The 15828-nt window shown below is 41.1% G+C and overlaps 1 protein-coding gene across 1 annotated transcript in view; it reads right to left on the bottom strand.

The window, feature by feature from the left end:
- Positions 1-3594, bottom strand: part of pbk (PDZ binding kinase) — a 29150-nt gene extending 25556 nt beyond the window's left edge. The window contains exons 1-2 of the mRNA XM_043675165.1: positions 3446-3594; positions 273-275 (exon numbers count right to left, since the gene is read on the bottom strand). Coding sequence (XP_043531100.1) covers positions 273-275; positions 3446-3594 — 152 coding nt within the window. The remainder of the gene's footprint in view (positions 1-272; positions 276-3445) is intronic.
- Positions 3595-15828: the final 12234 nt, after the last annotated feature.

Genomic DNA, 15828 nt, shown 5'->3' with positions numbered 1-15828 from the left:
CCAGTCTTAGGGAAGTGGAGGATGTAAACGGGGGGGGGGGGGGAAACAATGAAATAAGAAAAAAATATGTAGGAACCAAATTATATAAATATTGAGAGTTTGTTGAATTTGGTGTGTATGTCCTCTGCCTTATAGGCACTGGACATCACACCCACTTGCAAGTGTAAAAATAAAGGACACTACTGATTCAGATTTTGGTCTCGGACTGCAATTATTGAAGTGTGTGTGAGCTTTGTTTCTCACACCTAGCACTTCTGAGAAATTTATTCGACCTTCTTCTTTGAAGACAGAACTAAGCAGTTCTTTCACTGCTCTGCCATTTCCTTGCTCTCCTTTTACAATTCTCATGGTCAGTAATGGGCCTACATTTGTTCTTAGTAACCGTTTTGTTTTACATACATTCAGAAGCTCTCACTGTTTGTTTTATGTTTCTTGAACTTTACCCTCATACTTTATTTCTCTCCTCCTAATCAAGCTGTTGGTCCTCCTTTCCTAAATCTAAATTGCTTTCAGTCCTCAGCCTTGCTACCTTTCCAGCAACTTTATGTAATTCTCTTTATTCTAATACTAAATTTGTTTTGCTAACTGTGGTTAACCCACTCTGCCCCATGTGCTCTTTGACCCAAACTAAATATATAACTGCTCCAAGCCATGCATTTGTGAATTAAAATATTAACCATTGTCTATCCACTTTCATATCTTGTATGAAGTGATCCAATCTATTGCAGCCACACACTCCTCATACCTCTGTAACCTTTGTTTCTGGACCCTACTTTCAGATTGGACAACTTCATTTCCAATGAAGTATTCTATCATTTCATGGTAAATTTCTCCTTAAAGGACCTCTCACAAAAAAATCAAATCAACTCTAGGAAGTCTGCCCCCAAGTTGTTTCCTCCAAAAACTAGCTTGAAATCCCGTCTTTTACACACACCAGGAATTCACCATTATTGCTCATATGATTTGCACAGACAATATGTAGATTAAAATCACTCATGATTACTTTAGCATTCTTGTTGCAATGATTTTTAATTTCCTGTTTAATGCCATCTCCTACCTCAGCACTATTGTTTGGAGGCATTTAGACAACAGCCACTGATATTTTCCTCCAGTTGTTGCTTCTTACTTCCATCCAGATTGATTCCACTCCTAGATTGCCTGCACCAATATCCTTTCTCATTATTGTACCGATTGCAGCTTTCACTAACTATGCTCCCTCACCTCCTTTGCCATTTAGCCTGTTGTTCCTAAAGATTGAATGTTCTTTTGGATGTTCAGATCCCAGCCTTGGTCGCCCTACAGCCTTAATAATCGCAATCATATTAAATCCCTATACCAACTATTTGCACTGTTAATTCATCTATCTTATTGCAAATGCCTTATGCATTCAGATTATGATTCCTGTAGACATTTCTTTATGACATTTTTACATATTTTGTTTGTATTCCAACCCTATTTGTTGCTAGCCCTTGTTTCCTCTGTCATCCAATTTTACTCTCTACTGTCTATTATCTCCATCACTGTTTCATCACTCTTGTCTCTCCACGCAGAATCCTATGCCCCATCACTCTACTAAGTCCTCTGTGACTGTACTAGCAAATGACCCGTGAGGATATTTGTCACATCTTCCCCAACATCAAACCCAATGCTGTAAGCATCTAAGTCCCTCCCACCTACACCATCCCCCCAGTCACAAACTAATTCAGTCTAATCTCCTGTTCCTGGTCTTGTTAGCACAGAGCACTGGTAGTAATCCCGAGATAACTACATCTGAGGTCCTGATTTGTTCATTTATTTCCTAAGTCCCTTTATTCTGCCTGCGAAATTTCATCCCTCTTTTTCTCTATTTCATTGATATGGATGCAATTCTCCCTCCTGCAGACACTCAGTGATATGTTACCTCCTTGATCTTGGAGGTTACATACCATCCTATTTTCTAATCTGTGGTCACAGAAACACCTATTCTGTCCCCTTTATAGAACTATAGATTTTACAGTACTGGAGCAGGCCATTCGACCCTGTACCCAGTCCTGAACGAGGGTCATAGTGTTATGCAGCATGAAAACAGATTCTTCAGTTCATCTAGTCTACGCCGACCAAGTTCTCACACCAAATCCGTCCCACTTGCCTATGTTTACTGCATATCCCCCCCGACCCTTTCCTATTCATGTACTTATTCAAACATTTTTAAAATGTTGTAACTGTACTTGCATCCACCACTTCGTCTGGCAGTTCATTCTGCATAGGAACCACTCTCTGTGTAAAAAAAGTTGTCCCTCATGTCCTTTTTAAATCTTCCTCCTCTCACCTGAAAAATATGCCCTCAGTTTTGAACTCCCCCACTCTAGGGAAAAGATCCTTGCTATTCACTTTATCTAGGCCCCTCATGATTTAATAAACCTCTTTCAGGTCACCCTTCACTCCAGTGAAAAAGGTCCTAGCCTATTTTGTAGCTCAGACACTTCATTCCCAGACACATGCTGGTAAATATTTTCTGGACCTGTCCAATTTATTGATATTCTTCCTGTATCAGGGCAACCAGAACTGTACATGTTACCTCAGAAGAGGCCTCACCAAAATCCTGGACAACTTCAACAAGACCTGCCAACATGCTCAATGGTCTGATCAATGAAGGCAAGCATGTTAAACATTTTTTTAACCATCCTGTCTACCTATGATGCAACTTTCAAAGAATCATGAACCTGAACCCTAGGTCTCTCTGTTTTGCCACACTATCCAGGGCTTGACCATTAATTGTATAAGTCCTGCCTTTGTTTGTTTAACTAAAATGCAATACCTCACATTTACCCAAATTCAACTCCATCTGCAACTCCTCCACCTATTGACCCCATCTGATTAAGATGGCTACCCACCTAGTTCCATACTCCTGCCTTATCTTCTAGTCCACTAAATTAATTATTTTAAAATATATATCCAGCTCTCTTTTGAAATCTCATATGGAATTCATCTCCATCTCTCTCCTAGTAAGAGCATTCCAAATCCTAGCAACGAGTAAAGAAGTTCCTCCTCATCACACTCCTAGCTTCCTTGCTGACAACCTTGAAATTGTGACTAGTTACTGACATAACAACTTGATCCTGTCAAAATTATTCATAATTTTGAATACCTCGATAAGGTTACCTCTTAAACTTTTCTGCTCCAAGAAGGATAAGTCCAATTTCTGTAAATCTTTTCTTGTATCTAAAATCAATCATTCTTGGTATCATTTTATTAAATCTGCTTTGGCTCTCTCAAGGGCATTATCATCTTTCCATGAATAAAATGCCCAGAACTGAACACAGTATTCCAAATGTGGTCTCACCAATGATTCGTAGAGGTATAACATCACTTACTACCTTTTATATTCTGTGCCTATTTATAAACCCAAGGATCCTATAAGCCTTCTTAACTTGCCTAACCACCTTTGGAAAATCATGTATGTAACTTCAAGAGGTCTCTCTGCTCCTCTACTGTCCTCAGGGTTGTACCATTGAGCCTGTATTGTCTCTCCGTGTTTCTTCTACTAAAATGCATTGCCTCACATTTCTCTGCATTGAAATTCATCTGCCAAGTGTCTGCTAATTTGGCCAACATGTCAGTCTCTCTCTAAAGTTGCTAAGCATCATCCTCACAATTCACTATTCTCCCTCACTTAGTATCATCTGCAAATTTAGAGATTTTGCACTGGAAACCCATCTCCAAATCATTTACAGAAAAGCAACAGTCCCAACACCAATCCCTGGGCAACAACATTTTCAACTTGTCTCCAATCTGAGATATGTCCATCTATATATATCTCTGTTACCTATCCTTTTACCAACTTCAAATCCATGCTGCCCAGGACCCAACAATCCCAATCATTTCTAATTTGCTAACCATCTTACCATGTGGGCACCTAATGAAATGCTTTCTAAATGTACAAACATATATCATCCACAGTACTGCCCTCATCTGCTGTCTGTGTCACCTCACCAAAATTATGATGGAATTCCCTGTCAGTATTGCTGTCACGTCTTTTTCTCCTTTTCTCTTGCAATTGAGCCACTCTTGGTGCCACACACTTGGATCTTGCATGACCTACCCTTGAATAATTTGTTCTTTTTGTTTAATTTATCTACATTAAAGGTCATCACTCAGTCTGTGCTGCCTCCCTGTCAAACTTATACAATTATAATACAATACAATTCAGTACAGCACAGGAACATACCCTTCAACCTATCAAACCTGCGCCGATTCCTAATCCTTATTCCTACTTATTACCCATGCACAGCTTCTATCTCTCTGCTCACTTCCCATTCATGTGTCTATCAAGGTACAGCTGAAATGTTGCTAATGTGCCTGCTTCCCCCACTTCCACTGGCAAGTGTGTTCCAGGCACACACCCTCTGCGTGAAAACTTTTCCCCACACTTCTCCCCTAAACTTTCCTCCTCTCACCATGAACCTGCGCCCTCTTGTAGTTGACCTTTCCAGCTTGGAAAAAAGCCTCTGACTATTCCTATCCACATCTCTCATAATTTTGTAGACCTGTATCAGGTTGCCCCTCTTGATCAACCGTGGCTTGGACTTGGTGGCCAGCTTAGAAGGGAGTTGTATGTGGGGACCCTCTGGAATTCCCATCATATCAGACTCCAAAAGAATTTTCTGGGAAATTGAACATTCCGCTGGACAATTCCTGCATGCCTGGAACTCACCCACAGTCTCAGGGTTTTGATGAAATTAAGTAAATAGTTAATATGGAAAAGTTAGATATTAAATTCATATTCTAACTTCTTACTAAATGTCAAACTGAGCTGAAAATGTGTTGCTGGAAAAGCGCAGCAGGTCAGGCAGCATCCAAGGAACAGGAGAATCGACGTTTCAGGCATAAGCCCTTCTTCAGGAATGCCCGAAACGTCGATTCTCCTGTTCCTTGGATGCTGCCTGACCTGCTGCGCTTTTCCAGCAACACATTTTCAGCTCTGATCTCCAGCATCTGCAGTCCTCACTTTCTCCTAAATGTCAAACTGACCCCATATTTGTCCAATTACACTTGCACCAGACCCTCATATTTTAAATGGTTGAGATTCTATCACCTTTTTTAGAGTCATAGACATATACAGCTTGGAATAGACCCTTCGATTCAACTCATCCATATCGAGCAGATATTCTATGTAAGACTAATTCCATTTGTCAGCATTTGACCCATATCCCTCTAAACCCTTCCTATTCATATACCCATCCAGATGCGTTTTGAATGTTATAATCGCACCAGCCTCCATAACTTCCTCTGGCAGCTCATTCCAAACAGGTACCACTCTCTGTTGAAAAGTTTCCCCATAGGTCTCTTCTATATTTTTCCCCTCTCACCTTAAGCCTATGCCCACTAGATTTGGACTCCCCTACCCTAGGAAAAGACCTTGCCTATCTACACTATTTATGTCCCTCATGATTTTATAAACCTCTATAAGGTCATCCCTCAGCCTCTGACACTCCAGGGAAAATAACCTCAGCCTATCAGAGTGGCATGGTGGCTCAGTGGTTAGCACTGCTGCCTCACAGCACCAGCGTCCCAGGTTCAATTCCAGCCTCGGGTGACTGTCTGTGTGGAGTTTGCACATTCTCCCCATGTCTGTGTGGGTTTCCTCTGGGTGCTCCGGTTTCCTCCCACAGTCCAAAGACATGCAGGTCAGGTGAGTTGGCTATGCTAAATTGCCCCATAGTGTAAGGTCAATTAGTCAGAGGGAAGTGGGACTGGGTGGGTTACTCTTCGGAGGGTCAGTGTGGACTTGTTGGGCCGAAGAGCCTATTTCTACACTGTAGGTAATCTAATCTATTCAGCCTCTCCCTAGAGGTCAAACCCTCCAATCCTGGCAACATCCTCATAAATCTTTTCTGAACCCTTTCAAGTTTAACAATATCCTTCCTATAGGAGGGAGACCAGAAAGTAATATGAAAATATTAAATGGGAATATCTCTCTGGACATTAATTTAATATTAAACTGTTTAACTGCACTTACTGAGCATTCTGGAAGTGGGTGGGAACAACATTCATGCAAGAATGCGGACGATTCCCACTCCATTTAGACAGTCATTTGCCACTACTCCCCAACTATTATCAAATTAAACTATCATTCAACCTCTTCCATTCAGAAATGCTTTCTAGCCATCCCCTGAAGCTAGGTGTATCACATCTACATTGTCTTGGGGAATCACTGAGTCAGGAAATCGTCTACATAACGATTCCCAGGATTTAGGCATTTACATTTGCATTATCTCCGAGGATGACCTCATCCTACAATTGTACTTGGGATAATATGTGACTGTGAGGGAGTGACTGGGGGTTGTCTTGAGTGGCATGTGACTGTGGGGGAGTGGCCAAAGTATCTGTGAGCATGACCAACTGACCTGTATAAAGGGGACGTGTTTTCTTTGTTCAGAGCCTCACTTTGACTTAACTTCGTACGCCTGCGAAGAGGGTCAGAGGGGGGTCACCCAGCTTGTACAAATTTTAGTAAACTTTAACTGTTTGTTGAAGTTGGTGTGTATGAATTGTTTCTCGTGTGTGAAACCTCGGGAAAAGAACCTAACAAGAATTGCATGCAGTACTCCAAAAGTGGCTGAACCAATGTCCTGTACAGCTGCAGCATTTACTGTTTTGCACTGTTTTGACATGTTGAGTGTTAAATTTACTAAAACTGTTAAGAAGCCTTTTGCCAAGAGCCATAAAGTTATAGTCATTCAGCATGGAAACAGACCGTTTGGTCCAACTAGTCCACGCCAACCATGCTCTCAAAATAAATTAGCACCACTTGCCTGCGTTTGGCCCATACCCCTCCAACCCTTTCCTATTCATGTACTTATCCAAATGTCTTTTAAATGCTGTAACTGTACCTGCAACCACCACTTTCCTTTGGCAGTTCATTCCACACATGAACTACTCTCTGTGTAAAAAAAGTTGCCTTTCATGTCTTTTTAAAAACTTTCCCCTTTCATCTTAAAAAATATGCCTCTTCGTTTTGAACTCCCCCACCCCAGGGAAACAACCCTTGCTATTCACGTTATCTATGCACCTCATGATTTTATAAATCTCTAGAATGTCACCCCACAACCTGCTATGCTTGTGAAACAAGTCACAACCTATCCAACCCTCCATTCCCAGCAACATGCTAGTAAATCTTTTCTGAACCCTCTTCAATTTAATAATATCCTTCCTCTGCAGGGCAACCAGAACTGCACCCAGTACTCCAGGAGAGGCCTCGCCAACGTCATTTATAACCTCAACTTGACGCGCCAACTCCTATATTCAAAGGTTTGAGCAATGGAGGCATGAGTGATAAACGCTTTCTTAGCCACCCTGTCTACTCTGACGCAAATTTCAAAGAATTATGTGCCTGAACCCCTGGGCCTCTCTCTTCTATAGCACTATCCAAGGCCTTTCCATTAATTGCCTAATTCCTGCCCTTGTTTGTTTTACCAAAATGTGATATTCAAATTCACTCCATCTGCCACTCCTCAGCCCATTGACCCAATTGATCAAGACCTCTTTGTAATCTTAGATAACCTTCTTCCCAGCCCGCTATATCACCAATTTTGGTGTCATCCACTAACTTACTAATCATGCCTCCAATGTTCTCATCCAAATCGTGTATATAAATGACAAACAATAGAGGAAGGACATGAGAGGCAATGTTTTTCCACAGAGTGATTCATGTATGAAATGAACTGCCAGAAGAAGTGGTGGATACAGTTATAACATTTAAAAGATATTTAGATAAGTACATGATTATGGCAGGGTAGGCGCAATATGGACTAAACACAGGAAAGTGGAACTAGTTTGATTTGGAACTTGGTCTGCATGGACTAGTTGGATCTAAGAGTCTGTTTCCATGCTGTATGACTCTACCCTCATGGTGTTCATCATGGTGTAAGATCCATCTGGCTGATTGGCTGCCATGTTCCTCTTTTCTGGTTGACCCCTGAGTTGAGATCTATGTGGACTTCTTGGTGTAGTGTGGTAGAGGAAATCCAAATGATACTACAATGAGAAGAGGCTCTTGTCTTAAACAAGATGTAGTTTATTCCAGGAGAGCAACTTGGTACAAGTTACATTTAAAGTCCAGACTTTGTTACTGAGGCTATGCAAGATATCTTGATGTTTATTGTTAATTTTTCAAAACTCAAAACTGTTTCCTGAACATTCGATGTGACAACATTATATTTGGCAATGCTACGTTCATTTCTCATGTATTGACCCTTTCAGACCTTTTCACATTTAAATAAGGAAATGTAAAGTCAACATAGTTCTGTCCTCTCATTAGAAAGAGAGATGACTAGTGGTGGTTTAACCTGAGGGTCACCATGCCTCAGGTAAGGGAAGAGGTTGTAAAAGAGAGTCCCTCATGGCATCCTCAGCTGGTAAAAGAAGTGAACCTATGCTGGTGTCACACAGGATTGTAAACCAGCCATCTAGCCAATTGATCTAAACAACATAAAGTTGGCAATGAACTGTTATAAATCTATTGCATGTTATTAACTTTTTATCATGGGTTTTGGATTGGTTCCTTTCCCGCACTTAGCTTATTTTGTTCCTAAATTTTGTCGGATTCTGCATGTCCTCAAGATCTTTGTACTGCATTGCCTCATTTGAGATGTCTCTGTATACAGCTGCTGCATCAGTGATCTTCAATGCCATTTGAACCTCTGTCTCAGGCTACTCTGGTTCTTTCATATTTCATACTTCCTCTGTCAAATTCTGCTCTTCATTAACTCAGAGGAATGTGGTTCCCTGAAACATAGCTTTTCTTGAATTTCTGTTTTCACTTTACCGACTCCCTTACTTTCCAAAGCTGTACTGTGAAGTTTGGCATTGCACCAGGACTAGACTCGATTGAGATGAATAAAATTTGAGGGGTGTGAGTTCATCTCTTCCTGTACAAGACCTTAATTATTACAAGTGTTGCCAAACCCAAGCTTCATCTCCAAGTACTGCTAAACCTCAGTTTTCAACAGCAAATCTAACTCTTCTTTCCTCAAATGCTGCAAGGTGCTAACTGGTTCCCCAGGTTCTCTGAAGTTCGACCTCTCTGTCCCTAGTCTCCCTTGGTGCAGCTTAATTCAAACGTTCTAACTCTTTCCTCAAATCCTGGCCATATCCAAGTCACCCACTGCCTCTACTGATATCATTCCAAACAGTGATTCTCCCTCCATTTTATTCTTTGCTGTTATCAAGCCTCAATACCTCAGTTTGTCTCTTAATTGTACGTATTATAAAACAAAGGGAACAATCAAAGAATTGGGAAAAGAAAAATGATAAATAGATACGGAAACAAAATAAACTTACGTAAACTCTTGTCAAATGCTTTGCATATTTATTACCTACATGAGTGTTCCTTCTTACAAGCAAACACAATCATTTTTTTGTTCCAGAAATATTCTACAAACAACAATGTGATGAATAACTCATTCATTTATCTGTTTTCGGTCTTATGTTTTGAGCTGAGGGAGGGAATTTGTATGCAACACCCTTATTTAGAGCACAATAATGTTTCCATCCTAATCTAGCACACACTTTTACTCAATATTAATATAAAGTCACAAGACATCCAGTAATCTAAATTATATTAAAAGAAAAGAGATTGCCAGTGCTTATTTTGTGATCTTTAACATTCATGTTTGCTTCCCAAGTAAACTGAATGAATCATGGCAAGTGACAGCATTAAATATTTGATCTTGGGTTGTTGCCATGAGAATGCAGTTGTGTGAATCTATGAGCCATCTGTAAATGTTTATCCAGCTGTTTAGGTTTAGTTACTGCAATTACTCCACGTAACCTTCTGGAAAAACAGAAAGAAATCAACCAAAACTCAAACTGGGCTTTCAGATATCTGCCAAGAGTTCTCTTTATGCCTAAAACTAACATTTTAGAAAGTCTGTTGTTGAAATCATTTCATTTTCTAGACCATGCATGGGTTCTCAATTTGCCAACAGAACATTTTTTTCAGTCTCTGTGGGACAACATTGAATGAATTTGTACTTGTAACTCACACCATTTTATGAGAAATGAAGACTTGAACTGCTAAAAAAGAATTATATTGAAGCAGTTGAACACAATAAAGCAAGCAATTACATATTTGTATCCCTTTGATAATTTATTTATAGTGATTAGAGATCTGTCAGAGCCAAGAAAATACGGCCAATTTTCTGAATTTGTCCTACCAGTGGGAATTAGATTCAAAGATTATTTTCATAGATTCATCTTTAATGTTAAGTCACATTTGTGCACATTTTGAGAAATGAAAGCTTAAAGGAGGAGTTTCACTGAAATGTAACAACAAACTTATTTTTGTTATTAAAGTAATTTTCTGTATTAAATTTTGTCTGATACTTTGCAGTGGACATGAACTGCATATATAATGAGATTAATTATTCATACAACAGTTTGATTTAATTAATAGCTTTGTCGCCTCTCAGTCAGAAAGGTGTGAATCTAAGTCCGAGTTATTTAGGCAAATAAATGAGTATGATGCTGTATGAGTGCTATGTTGTCAGAGGTGCTGACTTTAAGATGAAATGTTAAATTAAGGATTGTTTGCCTGTTTTTGCATTCAGATAAATCATAATGGTACTATGGCATGACCCAATAATGAATTTAGAGTTCTTGAAACATTGTGCGTTTAACCATTACACCAAAAACAGATGAACTAATCATTTATCAGAGTCCTTTTAGACTTGAAACATTAACTCAGGTTTTCTAGATGCTGCCAGAGCTGCTGGGTCATCCCACACATTCGATTTTTATTTTAGATCTCCAGCAATCTGCTGTGTTTTATTTTTATTTCAGGAATGGCATTTGTGGCATGCGATAAACATCATGGACCATTTCAGCTTTATCAGTGTTTGCATATCCACTAATATCATTTATTGTATCCTTTGCGCCCGATGCGGTCTCCTCTACATTGGGGAGACTGGGCGCCTCCTAGCAGAGCACTTTAGGGAACATCTCCGGGACACCCGCACCAATCAACCACACCGCCCCATGGCCCAACATTTCAACTCCCCCTACCACTCTGCCGAGAACATGGAAGTCCTGGGCCTCCTTCACTGCTGCTCCCTCATCACCAGACACCTGGAGGAAGAACGCCTCATCTTCCGCCTCGGAACACTTCAACCCCAGGGCATCAATGTGGACTTCAACAGTTTCCTCATTTCCCCTTCCCCCACCTCACCCTAGTTCCAAACTTCCAGCTCAGCACTGTCCCCATGACGATGAAGGGCTTTTGCCCGAAACATTGATTTCGCTGCTCCTTGGATCCTGCCTGAACTGCTGTGCTCTTCCAGCACCACTAATCCAGAATCTGGTTTCCAGCATCTGCAGTCATTGTTTTTACCTCTTAAGCATAAAGTGCAGACTCATTGTCAATCTAATGTCCCGAAGTCTGTAGATTGTGAAGGAGCAAAGATGGCCTTCAGTAGAATGATGTGCTCTTCCTGTTGAATATGGGATTTTAGGGAGAGTTTCCATGTTACCGATGATTATGTGTATGGGAGTGCCTTTGGTTGTGAATCCATCATATCACATGGATCAGTTGGGGTGGCAGTTAGAGGCAATAAGAAATTTACAGGAGCTAGGGGGTTTGATGGATGATAGTTATAGGAAGAGATAAAAGCCGCTGATACAGTCAGGTAAATGGGATAACTCCAGAAAAGGTAGGAGAGGGAGGCAAGTGGTGCAGGTGTCTCCTGTGGCTATCCCCATCTCAAACAAGTATGCTGTTTTGGTAAATGTAGGGCGTGATGGAATCTCAGGGGAATTTGCACAAACAGCCAAGTTTCTGGTACAAGAATGGCTGTAATGTAATGAGGGGTACATCGGGTTCCAAGTGATTGATTGTGATAGGGGAATCTCTAATCAGAGGCACAGGTAGATGTTTCTGCAGCCAGCAGCGAAAAATCAGAATGGTGCGTTGCCTCCCTGGTGCCAGGATAAAGGATATTTTGGAGAGGGTGGAGAATGTTCTCAAAGGAGCGAGGGACCAGCAGGAGGTCTGCGTACACATTGGAACTAACAACATAGGAAGGGAGAATATAGAAAGTTAGACAGGAATTTAAAAAGGAGGTCCTCAAGGTTAGTAATATCTGGATTACTTTCAGTGCTACGAGCGAGTGAGGTAAAAATAGGGGTTAGAGCATGTGAATGTGTGGTTGAAGTGTTGGTACAAGGAGAAGGGTTCACATTTTTGGATCATTGTAATCTGGGATCGAAGTGACCTGTACAAGAAGGACAGATTGCATCTGAATTGGAAGGGGACTAATATATTGGCAGGGAGATTGCCAGAGCTGCTTGGGAGGATTTAAACTAGTAATGTCGGGGGATGGGACCCAGGGGGAAATAGTGAGGAAAGAGATCAGTCTGAGACTGGTACAGTTGGGGAAAGGAGTGAGTCAAAATGTCAGGGCAGGCAGGAACAAAGCAGAGAACGAGATAGGACTGATAAATTAAGCTGCATTTATTTCAGTGCAAGAGGTCTAACAAGGAGGGCAGATGAACTCAGGCTATGGTTATGAACATGGGATTGGGATATCATGGTAGTTACAGAGACGTGACTCAGAGATGGACAGGATTGACAGCTTAATGTTCCAGGATACAAATGCTATAGGAAGGACAAGTGAGGAGAGGCGCTTTTGATAAGGGCCAGCATTACCACTGTACTGAGGGCGGAATTTGCTGGGCATTCAGCCAGGGAAATTATTTGGGTGCAACTGAGAATTAGGAAAGGTATGATCATCTTATTGGAATTGTATTATACATCCCCCCCCCCACAATAGTCAGAAGGAAATTTAGAAACAGATTTTTAAGGAGATCTCAGTTATCTATAAGAATAATAGGGTTGTTATAGTAGGGCATTTTAACTGTCATAGTGTTAAGGGTTTAGTTGGAAAGGAATTTATTAAGGGTGTATAAGACATTTTTCTGATTCAGTACCTGGGTGTACTGACTACAGAAGGTGCAAAACTTGACCTACTCTTGGAAAATAAGGCAGGGCAGGTGGCTGATGTGTCAGTGGGAGAACGTTTTGGGGCCAGCGAACAGTAGTTTTAAAATAGCGATGGAAAAGGATAGACCTGATCTAAAAGTTGAAGTTCTAAATTGGAGGAAGGCCAATTTTGATGGTATTAGGCACTCTAATCTAGAATCTGGTTTCCAGCATCTGCAGTCCTTGTTTTTACCTAGTTGATTTTAATCCTACTGCGAATCCTCTTGCAAGGATGCCTGCCTTGAAGAACCAGCACCACTCTAATCCAGAATCTGGTTTCCAGCATCTGCAGTCATTGTTTTTACCAAGAACTTTCAAAACCTGATTGGGGTAAGATGTTCACAGATAAAGGGACAGTTGAAAAATGGGAAGCCTTCAAAAATTAGATAACAAGAGTGCAGAGACAGTATATTCCTGTTAGGGCGAAAGGCAAAGCTGGCAGGTATAGGGAATGTTGGATGACTAGAGAAATTGATTCGGAGATGCCGGTGTTGGACTGGGGTGTACAAAGTTAAAAATCACACAATACCAGGTTATAGTCCAACAGGTTTAATTGGAAGCACACTAGCTTTCGGAGCGACGCTCCTTCTTCACAATCACCTGATGAAGGAGCGTCGCTCCGAAAGCTAGTGTGCTTCCAATTAAACCTGTTGGACTATAACCTGGTGTTGTGTGATTCTTAACTAGAGAAATTGAGGTTTTGGTTAAGAACAAGAAGGAAGCATATGTCAGGTATGGACAGGATAGATCGAGTGAATCATTAGAAGAGTATAAGGGCAGTGGGGATATACTTAGGAGGGAAATCAGGAGGGCAAAAAAGGGGACATAAGATAGCTTTGGCAAATAACATTAAGGAGTATCCAATGGGATTTTATAAATATATTAAGGACAAAAGGGTAACTAAGGAGAGAATAGGGCTCCTTAAACATCAGCAAGGCAGTCTATGTGTGAAATTACAGAAGATGGGGAGATATTAAATGAGTATTTTGCATCAGAGTTAACTGTGGAGAAGGACATGGAAGCTGTTGAATGTGGGGAAAAATATTGGTGCCATCTTGAAAAATGTTCATATTACAGAGGAGGAGGTATTGGATATCTTAAATAGCATAAAAGTGGATAAATCTCCAGGATCTGTGTACCCCACAACTTTGTGGGAAGCTAGGGAAGTGATTGCTGGAACCCTTGCTGACATATTTGTATGTTTGATAGTCACAGGTGAGATATCAGAAGACAGGAGGTTGGCTAACGTGCCACTATTTAAGAAAGGTGGTAAGGAAAAGCCAGGGATCAATAGACCAGTGAGCCTGACATTGGTGGTGGGCAAGTTGTTGGAGGAAATCCTGAGGGACAGGATTTACATTCATTTAGAAAGGCAAGGACTGATTAGGGATAGTCAATGTGGCTTTGTGCATAGGAAGTCATGTCTCACAAACTTGATTGAGTCTTTATAAGAAGTAACAAACAGGATTGATGAGAGCAGAGCGGTGGATGTAATCTACATGGACTACAGTAAGGCATTTAATGAGGTTCCTCATGGGACACTGGTTAGCAAGGTTAGATCTCATGGAATACAGGAGAACCTGCCATTTGGATGCAGAACTGACTTGAAGGAGAAGACAGAGGGTGGTGGTGGAGGTTTGCTTTTCAGACTGGAGGCCTGTGACCAATGATGTGCCACAAGGATCGGTGCTGGGTCCACTGCTTTGTGTCATTGACATAAATGATTTGGGTGTGAACATAGGAGGCATAGTTAGTAAGTTTGCAGATGACACCAAAATTGGAGGTGTAGTGGACAGTGAAGAAGGTTACCTCAGAGTACAATGGGATCTTGATCAGATGGGCCAATGGGCTGAGGAGTGGCAAGTGGAGTTTAATTTAAGATAAATGTGAGGCACTGCATTTTGGAAAGGCAAATCAGAGCAGTACTTATATATTTAATGGTAACGTCCTGGGGAGTGTTGCTGAGCAAAGAGACCTTGGAGTGCAGGTTCATAGCTCCTTGAAAGTGGAGTCACAGGTACAAAAGTTAGTGAAGAAAGCATTTGATATGCTTTCCTTTATTGGACATTGAATATAGGAGTTAGGAGATCATGTTGTGAGTATACAGGACATTGGTTAGGCCACTTTTGGAATATTGTGTGCAATTGTGGTCTCCTTCCTATCAGAAGGATGTTGTGAAACTTGAAAGGGTTCAGAACAGATTTACAAGATGTTGCCAGGATTGAAGGATCTGAGTTACAGGGAGAGCCTGAATAGGCTAGGGCTGTTTTCCATGGAGCGTAGGAGGCTGAGGGGTGACCTTATAGAGGTTTATAAAATCATGAGGGGCATGTATAGAGTAAAGATAAAAGGTATTTTCCTTGAGGTGGGGGAGTCCAGAACTAGAGGGCATAGGTTTAGGGTGAGAGGGGAAAAATTTAAAAGGGACCTAAGGGGCAATTTTTTTATGCACAGGCTGGTGCATATATGGAATGAGCTTAGAGAGGAAGTGGTAGAGGCTGGTACATTTACAACATTTAAAAGGGATCTGGATAGGTCATAGAGTCATAGAGATGTACAGCATGGAAACAGACCCTTCGATCCAACCTGTCCATGCCGACCAGATATCCCAACCCAATCTAGTCCCACCTGCCAGCTCCCAGCCCATATCCCTCCAAACCCTTCCTATTCATATACACATCCAAATGCCTCTTAAATGTTGCAATTGTACCAGCCTCCACCACTTCCTCTGGCAGCTCATTCCATACCCTTACCACCCTCTGTGTGAAAAAGTTGCCCCTTAGGTCTCTTTTATATCTTTCCCCTCTCACCCT

Source organism: Chiloscyllium plagiosum, chromosome 3, assembly GCF_004010195.1.
Source record: "Chiloscyllium plagiosum isolate BGI_BamShark_2017 chromosome 3, ASM401019v2, whole genome shotgun sequence".
Lineage (NCBI taxonomy): Eukaryota > Metazoa > Chordata > Chondrichthyes > Orectolobiformes > Hemiscylliidae > Chiloscyllium > Chiloscyllium plagiosum.
This window is presented reverse-complemented; position numbering and strand designations above follow the sequence as displayed.